Consider the following 22,863-nt stretch of genomic DNA (forward strand, 5'->3'; position numbering starts at 1 on the left):
AACATAAAATAACGGGTTTTTCTGTCTATTATAGTTTGTAACAAAATTTTATATGTCATTTTTATCTCTGAAATGTATTATTTCCTTTTGATGGGTCTCAATTTCAGAAGGTGATATGTTCAGATAGGACTGATTGATAGAAATATTCAAAATGTTTTCTGCTTTTTAGCTATAACTCTGGGGCTAGCTTTGGAAATAGCAAGTGTAACACTGTAATGACATACCTTCCCTTGCCCTTTTGAAATTAAAATTATAAGAAGATGAATCCTTTCCTCAGGTACATACAGTTTTATCCTGAAAGCAGAAATTAAATACCATACTTTTGTCCTAATCCCGCACTGCATGATAATAAAAAAATCCTAAATGCTGAATATGATAGTGATATATTGCTTAATGGCTACTTTTCTTATTCTGATGGAAGAAGCAGACTAAAACAGTTTTCTTAATGCTGTGAAATTTCTCTTTTAATTAAAACAAATATCAGCATCATACTAAGCAGTAGTTATATTTGGTAAATGGTTAAACCAAACACAACTTTCTGAAACAAATCTAAATGCCACTTTCTTTGTTCTACATTTCATATCTAAAGTACATGTTAAGCTGTTTGCCATTTGAAGGTGGAGCACTTGCACCACATACATACACATGCTTCAGCTGCAGATTTTGAAGCTGTAGTGCATGTACTGCGCCATTCTTGGTTTACAGATGTAAAAATTTAATTAAATCAAGGAATGACCATTTCCAGCAAAGGGCTCAGGCACCTACTGTGGGACTTGGGGCAGAGTCTGGGCATTTGATCTCACAATTGTAAGCCTCTGTTTCTCTGTGGCGTTAATCTGAGGAGGTATAAAATACACAAACCCTTTTCCACCACGCCTTTCATCCAACAACTGTTCAGGCATAAGACATTCACAGAGACTGGAACACTGAAGGAGTCTGCTAGATCTGACAGCTGCAAAGTGTGTTTATATGGCAGCATGAGGTTTCCTTGGGGCATACAACTGGTTCGTCTCAAAAGCTCTCTCCAAACTAAAAGAAGCTGTGTTTCTGGTGGTTTCACTATTGAAGGCAGAGCAATGCTCCCGTGATAATCATGTTAAAACAATTATTAGAATCAAAATCAAAGGAAAATACACATCTCTCATTTCCATACTACTCCCTTTTACTGTAAATATTGGAAATTTCCCTTCTAATGCCACTGTCCTGCCTCTGCTTCAGTTGGTCATTGGAAAAGAGGTGCTAACTCAGTGTTGTGAAGGGCAAAGAGTTGCTATCCACAGTCTCCAGTAACAGATGGAGGCCTTTAAAAGCCAGTTTGCTCTGGGCATTAAACATGCCAGAACTGCAACATTTGATTCTCTCTCTTTTGGAGAGAGTAAATGTGTCAGACTGGAATATTACAGGCTTTGGTCTTCCATGGCTATGAAGAAGTACAAAATCTGTCCACTGCTGCTAATAACTGACTATAAAGATATATTTTAAAAGATGCCTGCCTGCAGCTATAAATATAGGCAAATATTTTAGAGGCCTTTATACATGAAAAGAACCTTTCACAAATAAAAATCCTTGCCATCAGAAAATGATGTCTTTGAAATGTCTTCGTGGAATCATAGAAGATTATGTGAGAGATAATGAAGGCATCACATTTAAGTATTCTTCACTTTGATACCTTCTCTTCAGCTTTTGATGATCATCCTTTAAGGTTTTTCAGATCCTAATCTTCCGAGAGAGATTTGAGATGAAGGGGTATTTGAAAAGGCAATTTTATTTCTTTTGTGTGTGTCATGTTGTCTGGAGCTCCAGTTTCACTCGAGTGTACATGAGGTCAGATCCTGACCTGCTATTCAAATAGTATGTGGACTCTGGACTCTAACAGTGCCCCTGGGATTTAAGATGTGCACCGCACTATCTTGCCATTCTTTTGCTGCATTGGGATATATATTTCATGAGATATCTTTATATGTGTTAAATATAATCAAGTTTCTTGCTACTTCTTCCCATCAGTCTGGCAGTATTTTCTGAGGAGGTGACCTTGCTGACCATTCCACATGGCACTGTAAATAAGGCTGTGCAAAAGTGGGCTACATTCAGTAAGTGGAAGTTGCTGTTACAGAACAGTTCACATAGGAAGGAAGCTGAGTATATCAAATGGCAGAGTGTTTCAAAACACCTTTGAAAGAATGCTTTGGGGGTAACTCACCAGTTTCTTTACAACTGATTTTATCAGATTATCAAATATGGATACAGAAGATAGCGAAGAATATGCTATTAGAAGAGTTAGTGCAAAATCATTTAGTAAGCATTTATCTTCTAGTCTTTATTCATCCACAGAAGCCCAAAGGCTTATTAATACTGAACCAAAAATGTTATTTTTCTGTTCCCATGGGCTGTCTTTTATAGTGGCCAGAATTGGGACTGTGTGGTGAAAGCCACTTTGATGTTCCATATGTTCTGCAGTAGGAAGGTCATTAATGACATATGGCCTTTTGTGATGGCTGATGGAAACTGAGGTTCAACCAGTCCCTTGTCTCTTACCTGTTCACAACTAATGAGCAGGCTGTGATAGAATTTACATGCTAGCAAAGAGCAATGAGGAAAGGAGAATCTGTCTCAAATCTGAATTGAGTACAAAGGTGTTTTTCCTCCTTCCTATATCATTCCACCTGATTCCATGCATATCTGAGTATGGATTAAGCACAGATTTTATCCTTATGCTCTTGTTTGGAGGCATGACCTCCTCTTTTTCAAGCTACCTACCACTCATGATAGTCTGGCAACTGCTGAGTTTGTATTTTATTAGGCAAGAACCAGTTGCCTTTCACTTGTGTTCTTGATCCCTTTCAAGACAAATTTTTGGGTTAGTACTGGGGGTATGGAAATGTGACCAGAGGAGGCACATCTGGCTTCAACTTACCATAAATTCATAGAAGAGTCATGTGAATTTTCCTCAAGGATACAAAGAGCATTGCTTGATTCACGGAGTAAAAAGATTCCAGATTAAAATGTTCTTAATTGTTTTTAGAAAGGAGAAATTGAACTTCAAAATGTTAAAAAACCCATAGCCTTTAAGTGATTCTAAATCACTAGGGTGCTTTAAAAACAATTTCACTGTAACTTGAATTTTAATTGCCTGCCCCTTCCTTTTGCTGTCATGGTACTTTCATCCTCTCTGTTTTCCTGAAAAAAGAGTGTTGTTATTGCTGTTTATTTTAAGAAATCCACTGAAATTTTTTCCTGCAGCACTGAAAAGTTTCAGGGAGGGATATGTTTTAGTATTCTGCATTATTAATATTTTTTATATCACTGTAATTGAAAAAATGAAGTTTTAATGAGTGTTCTCCTCTAAACCCTGGACTTTTGCATTTCTAGCCTAAGAAGCTGAGGACAGTCAATGCCAGGTGCAGCCAGAATATTGCAACAGCCCCACAACATATCATTTTTTTAACATTATTCAAATTAGGCTCTGCACTCATAATTCTGTTGTTTTCTTTATTGCTGTTGTAAAGCAAATGGTTCTTTTATACAAATGTTATCTCCTGGCTATTAATTCAGCAGTTATTTTGGATTATGGCACTCCTGTTAAATTTAGGAATGTAAAACCTCATAAATATTTAAAAGTCTCAGACTGACGTAGGAAGAAATTGGTTTGGACTTGCTTTGTTAATATCCTGTTGTTCAATTTGTAATAGATTTGGAATATATTTTTATTTCTCCATTGTTTGACAAATGGAAAAACATTTTTAATTGAGCAACCACTTCAAGTGTTCTACCTTGAATTGCAACAGGCTGATAAAAGTGTTGGTTTCCAGAAAAATAGCAAGGAAAAAAATCTGTTTTTCTTTAAGAAGCCAAAACTCTGAAAACGTTAATTAGATCCCCCTTCAAAGTTAATGAAATGCAGCAGCAGGTTTGTAAAGATTGTTTTGATAAACAGTTTCAAGAAGGTCTACTCACAATCAAGTGCTTCTCTTTCAGCTTGTTATTCAAGCTTTTCACTAAGGAACTAAGGAGTATGATGTACAAATGTGTTTCTTCCCAAAAAAGGGATTATATTGATAGTCTTATTTCTATCCAGTGAATGTCTTCATAGACTTAATATTAATGTGCAACTCCAGTAACCCCCAAGGCTTTGAAGAATAACTGAATGATAAAAAAGTCACAATTTTTGTAGGATTGCTGAAGGTCTGGACAGCACAGTCTCTGGGACAGCATTCCTGCTTCACACCTAACCTTATTTTCTTTCTTTCTTTATCTTGAAAATATAGACAGTTTTTCAGATATTAAGGGGTGTTAAGGTGTAACTCCTGTTGGGATTATCTACAAGTATGCCAGATATTTCAGTGATTACTCAAAAAAAGATGCTGAATTGATTCAGCCAGGATAAGTATGTTAGGAGACAACATAGTGTGCAGTTAACAGAATTTGCATCTGCCTGCATGCTCCAGAGGCTCTCAAGCTGTATCCTGGGATAACACTTGACTTGATGGGTTTGCTGTATTTCCTGTATCAGTTTAACTCCCTGTCATGACTTTCTGAGGTACTGAACCAAAAAGACTTTTCTTCTACCTAGCAAGTAAGTTAAAACCACAATGTTAATACCATTTTATGACAGGTTTACACCATCTTCTCTTATGTGATATAGCTAAAGCAGCTTAATCTCTGCATAAAGTAATTATTGAGGTGGTACTTTTTCTTCAGCCAAAAGAAGATTTTTTTACATGTCAGTAATTTGTAGTTAGAGTGCAGTATTTCAAAACACAAATTTTCAAAAAGTAAACCATAAAGGTGTCACATAGAACCTGTAACAGTCAAGGTGAACTTACATTACAGTTGCATGAACTAGTTGGTATTTTATGCAAGTGTGTAGCTGGGTGTTCCATACCAGCTGTGTCCATGTGATTTTAACTAATTCAGCATTGTCCAGCTCACAGCCTGTGGGCTGGATCCAGCCCCTTTGAGAGGCTTCTACCTGACCCATCACCTTCTCACTGCAGTGACAGGGGACAGATGCTCCTTCAGCGAATGCCTCCCTGCACCTGCCCTCTCTAGAGAGATGAGCAGCAAGTCTGAAGGGGCATAAGGAAGGTGAAAGAAGCCTGGGAGGTTTGTCAGCACCTCTGCCTGGCTCATGCAGGTGCTGCCACTGAGCAAGCCACAGCACATCTGTGTGCTCAACTAAATACATCAGCCAGTCCGGCACATATTCCTGTGTCTGTGTGTGCAAGAGCAGCTCATTCCTCTCTTACAAACAGAAGTCCCTGTTATACAACGCATAATGTAAGGCTTTTGCTGCTGTTTTATTGACTTACTAGATAATCACCATGTTGAAAATTCTTTTATTTTACTTTGGAGAATACTTCCGCTAGACATTCCTTGTCTACAAGGAATTCCTTGCCTACAATTCCTGGTAGTCCTCTTCTTCTCTGTGTGTGTAGTGAACAGGATAAAGCAAAGGGCACTTGTATGCTTATGATTGTGAAGGCATTTGGATGAAGAAAAGCTGCAGAGCAGTATATTTACTTTGCATTCCTAAATGGTAGCAATTAAAACTCCCAGCTTCTGGCTATCCAGATGTTTCTTGCATAACAGCACTGTAATTTGCATTGGAATATATTGGGTTACAGCAGTGGCTGTAAAGTGGTCAGCTTTCAGTCTAAATGCCGTATCTGAGCTCCAGTTGGGATAGTGTACATATTTTCTGCTCATACCAGGCTCTTCTCCTTCCCACTGTTTTCACACTCTGTTAGCTTGACGTGTTTGTGTTTCTCAGATGAAGACTTTTACTGCTCAGCATTCGAATCAAGCAGGGGATGTATTGGCAGGTCAGAACTGATGTACGGTTTGTTTCTTGTAAGAGTGAATAAAAGGACAAAAGACTGAAGTTTTGAATCAGAAATTTCCCTTTGGCACTTTCAGGCAGCAAACATCCCTCTGGTGTCAGAGCTTGGCATTGACGATATCCATTTTGATGACTTCTCGCTCGATGTGGATGCCATGATTACTGCAGCCCTGCGGATGTTCATGGAACTTGGAATGGTTCAGAAATTTAAAATTGACTACGAGGTAACCATCTGCGCTGCAAATATCTGCTGCTTTTGTCTTGGCACTGCTCTGTCCATTTGTTCACATTTAGTAGCCCTGCTACAAATTGTACTTTTGATTTCAGACGCTGTGTAGGTGGCTTTTGACAGTGCGGAAGAACTATCGAATGGTTTTGTATCACAACTGGAGGCACGCTTTCAACGTCTGCCAGCTGATGTTTGCCATGTTAACTGTGAGTATCCAGCCACACAGCCCTGTAAGGGCTTTTACTGCCACATTGCCTACCCTGTCTAAACATTTTAAAGCATTCAACTTCTTTTCTAGTTATTATGCTACTCATTTCCAATAGCAAATCAGACAGAACTTAGTCAATTTAAGGCAGCACATTTGGCAAAACCTTGTAGTGTTTTAGTGACAGTGATATCATAGGCACATTAAAGTGACTGAAAACAGATGGCAGTCTTGGAGTGCTCTTGTTATTACAGATCTTGATCTTACAAAATATTTTTCTTCTGGAACTCTTTGATTTGACATTTATTTCAAACTCCTAATTGGGAATAACAAAACCAAGGATTAGAATCACAAAGTATTTATTATGTTGATATTTATTATCTCCTTATCCAGCTTCATCTAAATAGTTTTAGAAGGTACTGCCTCAAAACACTTGAAAATTATCTTCCAGCATAGTGATCTAAGTGAATCTCGAGTCTCCACTCTACACTGTTAACACTTAGGGGTTTTATTAGCATGTATCTCCAGCAGTACCTGTAGCTCCTTTCAGCATGCAAGTAAATGCTGCTGAAATTTCAAGTTCTGCTGGAAGTACCACTTCTAATATACTAGGACAAGTATACTGCTCTCTCTCCCTGCCCCACAGCAACCTCACTGCATGAAATAACCCATGTTTGGTTAGTTAATTCTTGTAAATGTACCAATAAAAACCTCAGGGGTCCTGGATGCCAGAACTTTGTGTGTTGGGCAAGAAAAAAAGCTTCAGACTTCCCCTAGCATGTGAAGATGTTCTAGTGCTTGTCCATCCCAGCAGGGTGGGTGTGTTTCTGTGAGTGTTGATGGAGGCATAGTGAAGCTTTACCACGCACCATGAGACAAAGGAAATGAAGATGTTCAACGAGAGAAGTCACCTCTCTCTCTGGGCATGAGGCTGCTCAGCTGCGCAGAATTAACTGTTTCAGCAGGCACTTGCTGATACTTTAAGAAAATTTCCTGGTAATACCTGGGTGTTGGTAGTTTTTATGGTTTTATAAACTTGCCATGCTTTTTTCCCCCCCAGTTTTAGAAAAAGGAAAAGCGTTTTACTCTGATGCGTATGGGCAGAGGCGGGCATCGCCGCAGGGTGTGAATTGCAGTAATTTCTGCCGGGGCGGTGACAGTCCCAGCGGTGACACCCCTAGGTGGAGCTCCGAGGCCAGATTTGCGGCACTGCTCTGCCGGGGGCACCAGGCACCTCCATCCCACCTGGCTGCTCCAGCACCGCCCGCGCCTGCCTGGCCTCCACCGACAGATGCTCTGACCGTGGCTCTCACAGTAATTTCAGAATCCTTTTCACAGTCAGCACAGGGATTTTGTCTCACAACCCTCTGTGAGACGTGATCTGGCATTTTCAAGCCAAGTTCGTTTCCTTGCCCACGCTCCTGGCAATAAACAGAATGGGCAATTCCATGGTCAGGGCTGGATGTGAGTGGCCACAGCACTGGGGTCTCCACACATCCCACCCCGCTTTGCTGTGGCTCTGGCTGAGAACAGAATAAGCTCAGGTGCTTGATATGTTTGGTCTGTTCTCCCTTCCTGATCTAGGAAGGATCCTTTTGTGGAAAAAAAAGCACAAAAGAGAGACTCAAGATTTGTAATAATACAAGGCTTGCTCCTACTGCATTTGTCTTGGGGATACCGTCCAAGTTACCACGTGCCTTCTTTTTACACTGGTAAAAAGGGGAAAATTCTTTGGCAAGCCCTTTGAAGGGCTTATCAGAGCCCTTCTCTGCCAGTCAAGAAGGCACTTCTTTGTGCAATTATTGCACCTTATTTCTGATTTCTCCTTGACAGTCAGCAATATAGATTGCCCCACAATTAGAAACCAGTAAGTCTATTTTAGGGCATTTTCAGGTAGGATTTACTGTAGCATAGGGATGTCTAAACTGTAATGCAGTCACATCTAAGGACTCCACCATACTCGTACTGAATGCACAAGGAAAATTCAGCTGTGCTGAACAGGCCAAACAACAGAAATTCAAAAAAGAGTAGACTGTTGTTTCAATCCTGGTAAACTCAGCCTTTTGCATATCTAAAGCACATTCCTGTATATCTGAGTATGTCTTTTCTCTCTCCTGAACAATCACAAGCCCAGTTCTGCAAGCCACAGTTCTGTCTTTCAGATGCCCAAGAATTCTGAAGCTCTGCAGCAAGGCTGCTCCTGCAAGTTAAGGGAGTACATGAGCGTAAAGCGCAGGATCAAGCCCAGGCTTCATTATCAGTGCCTTTGCCAACACAGTTCACATTGATACTAATTTCAAAGGGCAGAAATGAACAAGTAAGCAATACCAAATTAAAATCCCATCTGGTGTGCTAATAACAAAACATATAGATGTGGGGCAAGGTATAATGAATGCAATTCATTTCCTCACATGAAAGAATGACCTCCATAACTCACTGGAGACTCTGCCACTTATGAGTTATGGGTCATTCCTTTTCTGGTGAAAATAAATTTTACTGCACCATCATCTATAGCCATGTATTTTTTTTTTCCTCTTGTAAATTCAGAAATGGGGAAATGTAATCCTCTGTTTACTTGCATTATATTCAAAGAAGATATCCCCTTACTGTAGTATTGTTTTAAGTGAAATGTTTTTTACAATGTGACATATGCTATATTTCTTTCATATATTCAGTGACAAGGCTTTTCATTAAATAAAATGTGGCATTTATTTTTGAGATATTGCCACTGTTAATAAATTCCTTAATTGGTTTCCCTGCATTTGCAATACAGGTTGAATCCTTGAATTTAATCAAAGCTTGGATTACACTAAAGAATATTTATTACTACATCAATTTTATATTATAAAATTTCTCTTTTAAGTTATTTCAGCTTAGCCATGAAAATTTTCTCTAGACTGAAACTTGACACATGGTATGTTGACAAACTATTTTTAATCCCTTTTTATAAATAGACCTTTATAACAATTTGTTATACAAGAGCTATGTTAAAAAGAATGCTATTTTTAGAGCATTTTTTTCTACTTGGGTAGTTGTTACTGAAACTAAAACAAAAGCAGTGCCACTAGAAATCAGGTGAACCTCTTTCCTAATAGTCAAGTTATTCTGTACACTGGTGGATTCTACAAAAAATTAATTAATCTTTTTTTCTTCATACTTGATCATCTTTTCTGTTGTGTAAACTTTAAGCAATTATAAAGCTTTTGTAGCAAGTCTTGCACTTCCTCAATTCCCACTGAAGTGCATTCCTGAGCACCTGGGGCAGCTGGGCTCCCTGTATTGCCTAAGTATTAACCGTGGCCACATTTCAGACTGTCTAAACAGAGGATACTTAGATTCAATGTGCATTTCCCTAAGTAGAGTTTGTGATCTTTGGGGCGAATAGCAGAGCTTTCGCAGAGTACTCCAGCAAGTGACTGGCGTTTCTGAGTGTAAGTTCCTACCAAGGAAAAGCAACAAGTCCCACTGTATCACTTAAACCCTCTTCTTGCCAGTGGGTGAAATTATGCCCCGTCGAAAATCAATGAAATTCAGGAACCCTCACATGGTGTTAGTGTTCAGCCCTGGTTTGGCCCTCCAATACAAAAGTATTTTGTATTTTTTGTATATAATTTCCTGTCATGCTCACGAGTTCATATGGCTAATTGAGGAGTGTCACTGAAGACTGGCACTGGGAAAAGACAAGTGCTACAATTTTCCAGCTCTGCCAGTCGTTTTTACAGGTATTATGCTCTTCTGCTTCTGAAGAACCAGGTTGTTTCTGCCATGGGTAAGAGGCACAACACTGACAAGGTGAGGTCCCACAGAGGCTGTAACACCTCCTCCAGACAGGATCTGTTCAGGATGCTTGAGGTTAGCAATAGCTGAAAGTGTTGTTTCTCTGACATGAGCCCAGTCAGGCAGGAAGAACTGCTATGACAAGTATCCAAGAAGAGGATAAGCATAGTGGTGAAAAAATGTTTCTAGGATTAACTCCCCCATTCACACAGTCATGTCTGAGCTGCTTGTAGGGAATTTCATTGCATCTGTTTTCAAATGTCTCTCCCAAATTCAAGTGGGTATCTGCAGCAGAAATATGCCATTTGAGACACTTCCCCTTTAAATCATGACACTTCATTTCACTGTGCCAGATTAAAAAATATCTCCTAATAGTTCATAACAGTTCCATAGAGTATATTTTATCTGGATTCTTTTAAAGGTCTTCCAACTTAACAGGACAGCTATCTCTGACAATAGGGATTGACTAAAATGGTCATCTCAGGATTGAAGAAATCTTTCTAAGTACTTCTCTAAATAGTAATTTTAAAGTTTTATCAGTTTTGTTTTGGTTTTTTATTTCTCTGATCCAGTTCCTGTCTCAGTTTGCATTTACTGGTATTTGTTTCAGCTCTTTTTGCGTTTAGTGCATCCTGGGTAGCAGAGAAATGACATGCTGGAAATGCAACAAAGAGATAATAACAGATCACTCCAAGGACATTATCTATTCTGCTAACCATCTGACATACAGCAGGGAATAGAATATGACAATAAAGCATTTATCTTCTCCTTACTGAAATGTTCATGGTATCAAAACAAAGTTGACTGTTGCTGGATGGACTAACATTACTTATCCCTTTTGCTACTGATAGTTACAGCTGCTATTTTTTTTCTGCTCTCAGACTGCAGGATTTCAGGAGATTCTAACTGAAATTGAAATTTTAGCTTTGATTGTGGGATGCTTATGTCACGACCTTGACCACAGGGGAACCAACAATGCCTTCCAAGCCAAGTAAGCTTTCTAATTCTTACTATTTTAATTTGGTTTTCTTCCACAGGAGAGCAAAAGGTGACCAGGATAAAGAATGAAGCATTAATTTCAAGCCTTCTAGGCCAAGGCCAAGTACTCTTATTCCTGTGTGCAGTGAGGGACTATCCATCTTTATCATTCTCTCTTCCTTTAAGTAATTGCTGGCTTGTCCTCTGTAGCTGGCTGTTGAACTGACACCACATATTGAAATGTGGTGCCAAAACTTGATGTTCTTTTCAGGCTCAGCTATTATTGATTCAGGTTTTCAACCCAGGAAGCACCTAAATTGTCTGTCTCAGTTGTTCTTGCTGACTGGGGTGCATGGCATTAAGCAAAACCTCGTTCTGCTATTGTGAAGAAAAGAAAGTAAGTGAAACTGAAATGATGCTTTCACAGAAACCACGCTGCTGCCTTCAGGCACAGTGAAGTAGATTTGTAGAAGGTTTAAGAGTGGTACTTCTTACTGCGTAGGTAACAGAACTCTTAGATTAAGGTCAAATTCATTCTAAAATCTGCATTCCATGAGAATAGGAGGGACAACAGAAAATGTCCCCAGCAACACCCTGACCAAACTGTGAAATAAAACTGCCAGACAGTTCCTTCAAATAGAGATTCCTTCAAATTCCATGTTGTTTTCTTCACTCCCCAGTTTCTCTACAGTCAGAATACGAGGCCCCAAGGCACTCCTGTCCTACAGTTCCCAGTGTGCATTTGCAGCTTTTTCTGTTCTGCATTACTGCTAATCCTCCAGTGTGATGGGGGAGTGGTCAAATGGTTGTCCAGAGATATTTGAAAGGCAGGGTGATGCTGCATTAGCCTATTTTGTCCTACCTTTTGCAGAACTACCCTGCTGCAATGTGTGTATGCTAGGGCTGCTGCATTTCTGGGGGCAAGCTACCTCCGTGACCATCACTCAAACTGATGTTTCTGATGTTCACTAAGCTGCCATTTCCTGAGGTATTGGTGTTGCCATACAAGCTCAGTGAAACAATGACATTGTCTGGATCTTCAATCACCATAGTAGGGAAAATCAATTGCAGAGCTCCGAAGACAGAGCTTGTGGTGCAAAGGTTACCAAGCACTGCTAGATGCCTTTTTGCAGCTGAGTCTTGAAGAGAATCAAAACAGACGAGACAAATGGGAAGGAAGCTGAGCTGATTGATGTTTATGTTCCTAATTTACAAAAACGAGAGCTAAGATTTACATCCTGGCCATTTTAGGCTCTGATTAAGTTAACCACTTCTCTGCTGTACCATTACACAAGAGTATCTTTGTGCAGAGGGGTGGCTGAGTTAAAGGTACAGGGTTCAGCATTAGGCTGCTATCACTCATACTTGCTGTTTGACAATACAGAGAAGAGGCTACCATTTTATGACTCCATAAAGAAACTGCTGAAGACATTTAATGAAAGACAAACATTACCACACATGTATAAAACATCCCTGAAAACAGAAGCTGTAGTTTTCATAACACTAACTATGATTTATTCCTCTAACCTGACATAAATTTAAGCATCACATTTTCCTATTTTATCTTCAGTGTCCAATACTGCTGTTCTGTATGATGAAAGTTCAAGGGGTATATGATGGAGGCAATATCACAGTTGTCTCAAATGGCTCTGTTATATATGTCAACATCACATTCTCTAGGGATGATGTTTCCTGGACATCCTTTTCTCTCATATAGCTGCTTCTGATAATTAAGTATCAGTATGGTGCAGTTTTATGGTACATGCTCCTAGGAGACTCCTTCTGTCTCTAGCATAATCTCTTATTCTCATTTCTTTGGAAAGAAAACCCATCTTGCCACTTTACGCTGGGTCCCAGAAGTGAAGTACTTTGCCTGAACTACTTTGGTACTTGGTTAACAGTGACCATTCTGACAATCCAATCCCATTCTCTCCACCTCCTAGCAATTTGCAATTTTATAATATTATTCTGTATATTTTGGTCCTTTAAATGCAGAAAACCCACCTGCTGTGTGCATTTTGAATCTGATTTTCGTTTAGACAATAAATGTGATGAGAAATACATTCTAGAGATATGCTAAGTTTTACTTTTATATTCTCTCACTTGAGGTTAGCAATAGCAGTAAGTGGGTTTTTTACCTTAGTATTTGCACTTGGGTTTTTTGTAGTTGTGTTTCAGGTTTGATTTTAAGAGTTTCTAATTGCCCATAGTAAGCCCTCATGTTTATGTCTATTCAGAATTAAAAGTAAAAGGTAGCAGGGGAACAGCTGATCCCAGCTCAAGGACATTACTGTGTCTTTAATGTACAGCTCTTGTGCTGCAGTGTCTGTGCTGTTGCTGAGGCACTTTGAAAGCTGCATTACAAAATTTCTTGTAGTTCCAGAAAAATCTTTAGTCAGCTGGCAATATTTAGCAATGACTGGAACATAAATGCTTTGTATTTGGATTTAAATTAGTATTTTGATCTCATCAGTTGTCTAAGTGAGGTTGCTGAAGTGGAGGTGGAGAGCGTGGCTGCGTGTTTTGTCACTGAATTGTCTCTGAAACCTGCTCCATAAGCAGACGAGCAGGATTTGTTGACTTCCCATGTTCTGTTTCAGGAGTGGATCAGCCTTAGCTCAGCTCTATGGCACCTCTGCTACCTTGGAGCACCACCACTTCAATCACGCTGTCATGATTCTCCAAAGTGAGGTACAAAAGCATCACTATTAATCTCACTGTAAGCTGTTGGGCAGTTTCAGCTGGAGAAAGGAAATACTATGTACAGTGCCTTTTTCATGCCCTCTCCTTGAGGAATTATTTATTGGTTACCACAAAGGTCACAACTAGCACAAAATTAAACAACTACAAATGCTGATCATAGAGCCCAGAGATTATATCTGTCTCAATCAGCAAGGAGCAAGGAGAATACATCCTAATCATATTGTCAGCTTTGCTCACTCTTCTTACATATATCCTGCTCAGTGGTTTATAGGTAGCTTAAACAGGTGCTTACCTTTCCCCACAGGTGTCATATTCAGAGTATCAGAGCCATCCTTTACTGCACCAATTTAATTTCTTTCGCAGCCTTTCTGTAATCAATATTTTTATGATTTTTTCATAATTTAATGAACTATCTTTTCAAATTAAAATCAGTAATATCATGCTGTCCAAAGTGCATTAATTGCTTTGCAGGTACCTGTGAAGACATAGCTCTTGCCTAGAATATCTTGCATGTAACACTATACACCATATACTACAGCACACATTCAATAACTGAGAAAATTGGAAGGATGGACGTGGAGTCCTTTCAAAACAATGGATGCATTTTCTTAATTGACAGAGATTGGTTGCTACAAAATGCATTCAGTAAATATAAAACCAAAACTGCTGTTCTTGCAGCGCAGTTGGAGACCATAGCTTGATCTGCAGTAACTTCTGAAGAGATCTGGAATGTCTCATGATCACAGACAAATGGGAACAGGGTGATGGCTTTACCTCTGTGTACACTGCCAGGGGGATTTGTCATGGAACTGCACCTTTAGTGTTCAGTTTCTTGATGTTATATTTAAAAAGTAATCATAGCAAAGGAGAGCACCAGCATGAGATTCAAACAGCTCAATCCATTTAGCCTAGGTCAGCTCATCCAAAAGGTGATACTAGGAACTAAATGGCTCCTTCCCTGCCAGGGAAAATTGTACAAAAAAGCAGCATTTGAATGCTAAACAGACAGGTTCAGAATAGGAAAAAAGGAAAGTGGTTTGGGTGGGTGGTTTTTGTTGTAGCTTTCCCCCTAAACTGGTGACACTCTTCAGCCTCTGGAAGAAGCTTTTCTGGAAAACTGTGAGTTCTCTAATTCCTGAAATCATTGTAATTGAATGTCTCAGGCTCAAGATATGGACAACTCAAAAGTTCGTAGATCATGTCAGTCTAGATGCTTCTCTTTATCTTTTCCAGCCTAAAAGTTAAGAATTTTATGTTAAAATTTATTTGGACTCTACTCTGGCTTCTTTCAGAGATGTAAACTATTACTTTAAATGTAAATCCTCCCCTTTGAGACAGCTTCTTCTCCAGGTCCTCAAGTCTAAACCAGAAAACGAATGCTATGGAATGTTTATCCAACACATACAATTTGCTCATGGAACACAGCACTGCATGGTTTGGAATAAATTCAGGTCTGGAACTCCAATCTACTTAAAGATACACCTTCTGTTACCAGCTGAGCAATTGGTCTCTCTCAAATAAGCTGAAATATTCTAGTCTGCCTTTGCTGTCTAGTTGGAAACATAATGTGTTCTAGCACTTATTCAGATATTTTACATGTTGGACTGAGGGGCTATTTACCCTTTACTCTTTACATGCCAACCTCAATGTAAGTGATTGTTGGCTCTGTAGTGACATGGTTTTATACTCCATGAAACAGGTGAGGCAGTAGATACTACAGAATAACAAACAAATTGGAAAATTATCCCTGTTGCAAGAACTCCTATTTTCTTCTGAGTGCCTTGGTTCTAATTATTTTTTTTTTCATAAGTTTTAGATTCACAAAGCCTTCTCAATATTTAGCTGAAAAAGAATAATTTTATGCATGGGAAAGTATTTTTTTAGTCCAACAATTAGCTTCTCCTTTAAAAAAATGCCACCTTTACCTTCCCAGACATTATCTCATATATTTCCTCATACCATGGTGATTATAGTAACCCTTTTGCTGGAAAATTCTTGGTTTTAAGGGCGTTTTAATCTTCCTAAGCAGTAGATGGCAGTGCATACTGAATGTGGGCACTACAGGACTAAATATCACCAAAATAAGACTGTTTAGAAAGAAGTTCAATATTTATGTAGGTGATTAGGAAAAAAATACCTGTAATACCTTTATGTATCTTAATATATGTGGCTATTGTCACAAAGATCATTTCTTAAGCTTACTTTTAGAATTTTTCATTAATTTTGTTTCTTTCCTCTTATTTTCTCGAGATTTCACAAAGGAATTATAGGATCTCTGTCCCTCTTGTTTTCAGAAATTCAGTTACAAAAGAACCTTCCCCCTCTCAAACAGCAACATCAAATAATTAATTTCCTTTCATTTTAGCCATAGAGCATCTCTCATATTCTTAATCCACAATCTCTTAAAAAGCAGCCAGTTGGGCCCACAAAGGGTATTTAAACTGCTTATAAAGTTGTGATTCTTTAGCCTACACAGGCAATGGCTGAAGACACTGTAGGACAAGACAGTAATGGGCAGAGTGAGCAAATGGGCTGCTTTGAATGAAAAACTGATTTAGTGTCCTTGACTGCTCTAACAGCAGTTTGTGTGCATGCAAGCAGCAGCACAGATAAATCTATTAGGATCACCACTCAAAAGCTCCAATACTCAGCTCCCCAAAACATTTAATAAGATGAGAGATTGAGATGTATCCATAGTTTTTCCCCATAAACTGAGTCTGTGCAGGGTCAGAGCAAAGAGTAAATCTTGACTCAACAGGCTATAATTTCAGTAGAGTTTAGAAAAACATACCAGGTGCTTGATAACAATCATCAGCTCTTCTGCCTCAATGTAATCTCAGCAGTACTAACATTATTATTTTGTTGTAGTTTTGCCATGAATCAGAAAAGGCCTGTGTTACAGCAAAGCAGTAGACTAAGAAGTTAAGAAACCTTTTAGAAACCTATATTGATTGTTAGCCCTTTACCTCTTTTATCTCTTTCATTATAGGGTCACAACATCTTTGCTAACTTGTCCTCTAAGGACTACAGTGACCTTATGCAGCTTCTAAAGCAATCGATACTGGCAACAGACCTCACTCTGTATTTTGAGTAAGTATTGGCATTTCCGGTACTTGATGAATGAAAATTCAGACAACTTACTCTAATGACCTATTAAATACCAATAAGGATATATAATATGAGAAATTAGTGTTTAGCTATGGTTGAAGAGGTTTAGTCTAATACTTAGTATCTTTTAGACTAATAGAAATATCTCAAGTGTCCAAGTAAGTTTTGCTTTAATGTGTAGCATGTCTGTATCCACCAAAAGCAAGTGAAATCATAGGTTTATAATTCAAAGCAATCCCAGGAACCAGTTACAGCACAGTCTCATAATTTTTCTGTCCTTTCTATGATATTTTCTTCAGGCATATAGAAAATCAATGACATTCGAGAATTCTTTTCCACCATTTCAGCATTTCTAAACATGTATGCTAAGAAATATTGTATTTAGTTACAGACCCAGTTGCAGAGGTAACAAAACAGACACTGCTGCTTTGAAGACAAATTATGCCAATTCACATCATTTGATGTGAATAGGTCTTAAAAAGCATAACTGGAGAGAAGTACACAAGGATCTCTCTCACCCAGTTTTCTTCCTTTTCCTTGTTTGCAAATCAAATCTCAAAGCAGATTTCAAGTTGGGCCTGTATTTCAAATATTGTTAATTATTACCAAGCTCATCCCAGTGAGGATGTGTGGGAGGATGTGTGAAATCAGAGGAGTTGTGGTGTCACCGTCACACTGCAATTCTGACACCTGGCATTAGCCTGCAGCTGACTTAGGGGCAGAAGTCCTGGCAGATGTGCAGTTTCAGTGCACTGCCTTCCCAGCCTTGACAATAAGTCATCCTTGGGAATTTTTGTTTGCTGTCCATTAGCATCCTATCCTGTCTTTCTGCCATGTCTCAAGTGAAAGGATTAGACTACCAGGGAAAGTTTAGCTTAGATATTAGAGAAAAAAAAATCACTGAAAGAGTGGTTAGACATTGGAATAAGCTGTCCAGGGAGATGGTGGAGTCACCATCTCTGGAAGTATTGAAGAGTTGCCTTGCTATGGTACTTAAGAGGGATGTAGTTTAGGGTTGATTATGGTGGTGCAGGGTTGAAGGTTGGACTTGATGACCTTGAAGGTCTCTTCCAGTGAGATACAAGGACCATAGGTCCTCTTGTCTCATCATAAATAAATGCTGCAGAAATGTTTTGTGCTCTCAAGGAGGAGATGAGTGACAGGGACTGAGAGGACAGGTGCCCTGGCACAGCTCCACCCTGGCCAAGATCCTGGAGACCCTGGGGGAGCCAGAGAGGGCTCATGGCAGTGCCTTGGGATAGACCCTGTTCAGACCCACATGTGATGGAGCTCTCTTCCCTGCCTGCCTTAAGCTGAAAAACTGTGATCAAGTTGTTTTCTTTGTTTAAATACAGAGAAATAATGTCCAAAATGGACATAACTGAATTGCAATATTTTTTTTCTGCTTGCATACATGATTTTTTTGTGCTGCATGAATCAAAAGCCTTTTAGCAAATGAGGCCTCTTTACTCAAAAGTCTGCAGATAAGTTATTTTTTCCTCTTGTGTCATTAATGAGGTGGTAACTATGCTAGTGTATTTCTAAAAATGACTGAAAATCACTCTCTAGAAACACTGGTACTTTACATTTCTTAAAGCCACTTTATGTGAGCAGGTGTTTCTACACAAGTACCTAATTTGGTTTTTCATTTTGCTACATCCTCAATATATTTGTAGAGAGGGGAATTCTCATATCAGTATTCTTAAAACAACTAAACCTGATGATCACAAGCTCCAGGTAGCAAAACAGCAACAAAATTCCAGGCAGAGCAAGGCTTTACTTTCCAGAACTTCTCAAGGCGTTACTTTTATAAAAACAAACAAACAAAAAGGATGACTTTCACTGAAAGATCAGATGGGAAATATATTTGATTTTAGTTTATAATTGTAGATAATGACACTTGTGGATAATACAGCAAGTAAAAGTATGGAACCAAAATTAAGTTTATGGAAATTCATTCAAATGATATCTTGAGCCTCTGGGCTGTAGAGCAAATGGATTTGTTATACATAGCAAAATAACCTCCCCTCGAGGCAAAATACAGCCACAGTCAATGTTACTCAAAGACCCTGGAAAATTGTTATAATTCAGTTTGTTTCTGAAATTCTGCCATGTTATACTTGCTTATTAATAGAATTATCCTCATAATTTTGGATACCAAAGAAACCAGTAGGAAATTATTAATTGTTTCATCACACATGGCTGCTTCCCCCCGTTCAGTCCTTCCTACACTGAAACTTCTCTGTGGAGCTGGACTACTGTATCTATTTAAATGGATTTTAAAGAAAATCCTTAAAGGTTTATTCTAACATAAGGCCTTGAGACTCACATTTTCTGTTACTGTTTATGGATCTCTACATTTTAAATTTGAATGTTTTAGGTTTCTGGTGTGTCATCTTCCTGAGCTTTCAGCTTTAAACATTCTTGCCTGGTTTTTGTCCAGAAATATATTAATTGCTCAGAATATCCAACACTTCAAAATGAAATCTTTCATTTCCCAAAGTATAAGGGATTAAATATCATCATGTAGCCCTTTTATAGCCCTCTTCTAGCTGCTGTATGAAATCCATTACAGAAAGGCCTTACAGTAGGAGTGACTGATCATATATATAACCATGACAGTCAGGGACCAGAATATTGCAATATGCCCCACAGAATGTTCTGTCCACTGATCAAAGGAGTGTTTCTGGAAGTGTGCATCTCCTTGTGTGCAAACGTGTACTGGCTGACATCAGACTGCACTGTCAATAATCACTGCTCAAAATTTCAGTCTAGTTGAAGTGAACACAGAAACTACAAGACTTTGCAAACTCTCTTCTGTTGAATCTAACTAAATTTCCTCTTGACAAAGAGCACAGTCTCATATGAGATGGGGCACTGGACTGTCTCTCAGGATGTAGGTATTTATTTGTTTTCCAGCTTTGATGCTTATATGTTGTGCCACTGGGGACAAGTTGCTCCAAATCTTTGTACCTCAACTTCTGCTGTATCTTGGGCAGGATCAATTACATATTGTGGTCACATTGCAAGCAGTGAGAGCTGCTTGGAGTCTCAGTGCCATAAATGATTACAGACTATGATGAGTCAGAATTTTGATTGTTAAAGGCAACAATTAAGCATTAACATATTCTGTCCATCTCATGTTTTGTCCCTGTTTGAGGACATGAAGAAGGCATGAGAAGACAAACCATGGGACCAAGCAGGGAGACCTAGTTTCCAGTCAGTAAGAACTATGAATTCAAGACAGCAGCAGCTCCTGTGTGTCTCTGTTTCTTTCTGTGTGCTAGAAATTACAGGAATTGCACAGCTCTGAAAAACCCTTCAGGATATAGAAGTAAAAACCATTTTGCAAGGACAAGAAAACAGAAGCGTGTGTGTATTTCTGGGGTGTTTCTATTGTCTGTCTGTCCATTGCTGTAGGTTAACATTTCATGCTTCCGTGGAAGACTGAACATTTCAGAGCCATTCATTTCCTTATCTGTGGAGACCATAAATCCAATATTGCTTTTACTAGGCAACTCTGACATTGATAAGAGACATTTATAGAACATGTTCGGAAATTAGTATGTTTCGCTTAAATGGACTGTCAGTGTAATGGCTTTAACAATAATACATGAGGTGCAGTGATTCTGTGTCACACAGAGAACTGTTTCTGCTGCACTGCTGCCCTGGAAGGGTCTTGTTTCCTTCTCTGACAATCTGGTTTTTTGCAGGAGAAGGACAGAGTTTTTTGAACTTGTCAGTAAAGGTGGTTATGACTGGAATATGGAAAACCACCGAGAAATATTTCGGTAAGCACTGTTTTTTCTTGCTTTCTGGTTATTTCAAAGTGTAGCCATATTTGTTAAAAGAATTTCATGTATTGTGGACTGAAGGCTTAGAATAACAAGAGAAAGTATGGTATGATTTCTAAACATTAACAAACAGCTGGGATTAATCAACATGACTTCACCTTCTCCATTTCTATTTCTCCTACACCCTCAGTCCTGTTTTCTTTCCTTTCTCCCAGCCTCACCAGTTCCTGTTTCGCCCTTCTGCTCTTTTTCAGTATTCTGCCTCTCTACACAAAGATCCTTCCTATCTGTTTCCCCAATCCCTCTTCCTCTCCTCTGTCCTTTTTCACTGGCCATTCACTTCTCTGCTCTTCCAGTCTGTACCTGGGAATTTTCATATACAGAGTACTCTTCCAGCCTTCAAAAATGCCCTGAGCATGCATCCTATTGAAAACCTCAGACATTGTGGGTGGTTTGAGTAGATCACACTTTGTAGACAATAAAATGTGTGTATTTGCATACGCATGCCTGATTAGGTCTCATTTTATCTGAAATTTCATTAAAATTCTGTTATCTTTGGTCTTTTGACAAAATATTGGCCATTTTCTATTTTCCATACCATTTCACCCATTCCTAATTTTAGATTCAGGCAATATATTTGATGCTTCATTTTCAGTGCCCTTGTTCTTCATTTAAACTTTCTTAGACTTTTATCTGCATCATGTACTGTACATAAACGCTTTCTACAGCTGAATGGTTTCTTTCTCCTAATGCATATAAAACATGGTTGTAGCTAGGTATTAAACTACAGTGGAACCGTATAGCTCATAGTAAATCTTCAATTTTTATTGTAGATGAGCAGTAGAAACTGCTTAAACAGTGTCTGGGATGCCTCCTGTGATTATAGCCTCTCTTGCTACAGCAGTCACTTACAAATAGGCATATAAATTAATCCAGTTGCAGGTGTTATTATGTAATAATACCCTTACTTATATCATGTGAAGCACATGCTTTCTAATATATTATAGGTATTAATGTAAGCAGTGTTAGAAGTATTGCAAAATTAGCAGTTACTCCCTTGCAATATCATTTCTTTTCTAGTGTGCAATGCTCAATACCAAAATTCATCATCTTATGACCTGCAACGCATTAGGTTTCTGAGGGACAATTGTAATGTAAAAGCCACGCTGATGGCTAAGATTTCAAACATGTCATTCTTTCCTGGAGGAAAAGAAGGTGCCAGGGCTGACATTTTATATACATATTATTTATTTATGCACCCAGAGCAGAGTTGTTTAGAAATTCAACAAAGGTTGATTCAGCTTGTATTGTTCATTTCTGTTTTTCAGATCAATGCTAATGACAGCCTGTGACCTTGGAGCTGTGACCAAACCGTGGGAGATTTCAAGACAGGCAAGTCATGATTAATGGCAGGGCTGGGAGGAGGCGGGGCTGGCAGGACAATATTCCCAGGGCCCTGCCTTACCAGGGACCAAAATTGGAATCAATTTACAGCGGTATTAATGCTATAAAAAAAATAGCAGGGGGGTTCTGCAAAAAATGGTTTATTGCGTAATCTTTCCCTGTACACATGCTAGTGTGTACATGTGGCTTTGCAACCTCTCTTCTTACTAACATTTTAAATCCATATCCAAAAATGGATGGATTAAACAAAAAAGGCATTTAGCCACATATAGCTGCATTTACTTGTTTCGTCCCAAAGTTTTGCTTGGCAGTGGCAGAATCTTCCCTAAATCAAAAATACCAACAAATTATCTGCAAATGTTCATTAGCATAAAATCTTCAGTATGTATGATAAAAGAAATGTGTTCATTTCCTTAAGAATGTTGCCAAAACTCCAAGTGCAGTATAGGGCTTTCTTTACATGCTGTACCTAGAAACCAACAAATAAAAATTCAGGGTTCTGCTGCTAAGTAGGCTCTTTAGAAATATACATAAAAAATGGATCCAGCATTGGCAAACAGGTACAATAGGAGAAAGCAACCTGTTCCAAACCTCTTATCCTTTGCCCCATGATTTTTCCTCTTCTAGACATCCTTCACTACCCAGAAACCATCCTTAATATTTCCAGTATCCATGCTAGCCATTCTCTGTCCTTCACTGAGGCCCAGAAGAAGCCAGTAGAAGACAGACTGTGTTAGGTTTTGGAAGAATTGACAGCATCAAGAAGCAAATTGATAATACACCAGTGCAGCTGGGTTTGGGCACACATCTGGAGGAAGTTTGGTGT

At 38.8% G+C, this 22,863-nt stretch overlaps 1 protein-coding gene across 3 annotated transcripts in view; it reads left to right on the forward strand.

Moving 5' to 3' along the window:
• Positions 1-22,863, forward strand: part of PDE11A (phosphodiesterase 11A) — a 112,406-nt gene that overhangs the window by 69,152 nt on the left and 20,391 nt on the right. For all 3 annotated transcript variants that reach the window (XM_063400442.1, XM_063400440.1, XM_063400441.1), the window contains 7 exons: positions 5,917-6,063; positions 6,167-6,274; positions 10,932-11,041; positions 13,629-13,719; positions 16,721-16,821; positions 20,553-20,630; positions 21,962-22,029. In XM_063400442.1, the coding sequence (XP_063256512.1) occupies positions 5,917-6,063; positions 6,167-6,274; positions 10,932-11,041; positions 13,629-13,719; positions 16,721-16,821; positions 20,553-20,630; positions 21,962-22,029 (703 nt within the window). The remainder of the gene's footprint in view (positions 1-5,916; positions 6,064-6,166; positions 6,275-10,931; positions 11,042-13,628; positions 13,720-16,720; positions 16,822-20,552; positions 20,631-21,961; positions 22,030-22,863) is intronic.

The sequence above is a fragment of the Prinia subflava genome, chromosome 6 (genome assembly GCF_021018805.1).
Source record: "Prinia subflava isolate CZ2003 ecotype Zambia chromosome 6, Cam_Psub_1.2, whole genome shotgun sequence".
NCBI lineage: Eukaryota > Metazoa > Chordata > Aves > Passeriformes > Cisticolidae > Prinia > Prinia subflava.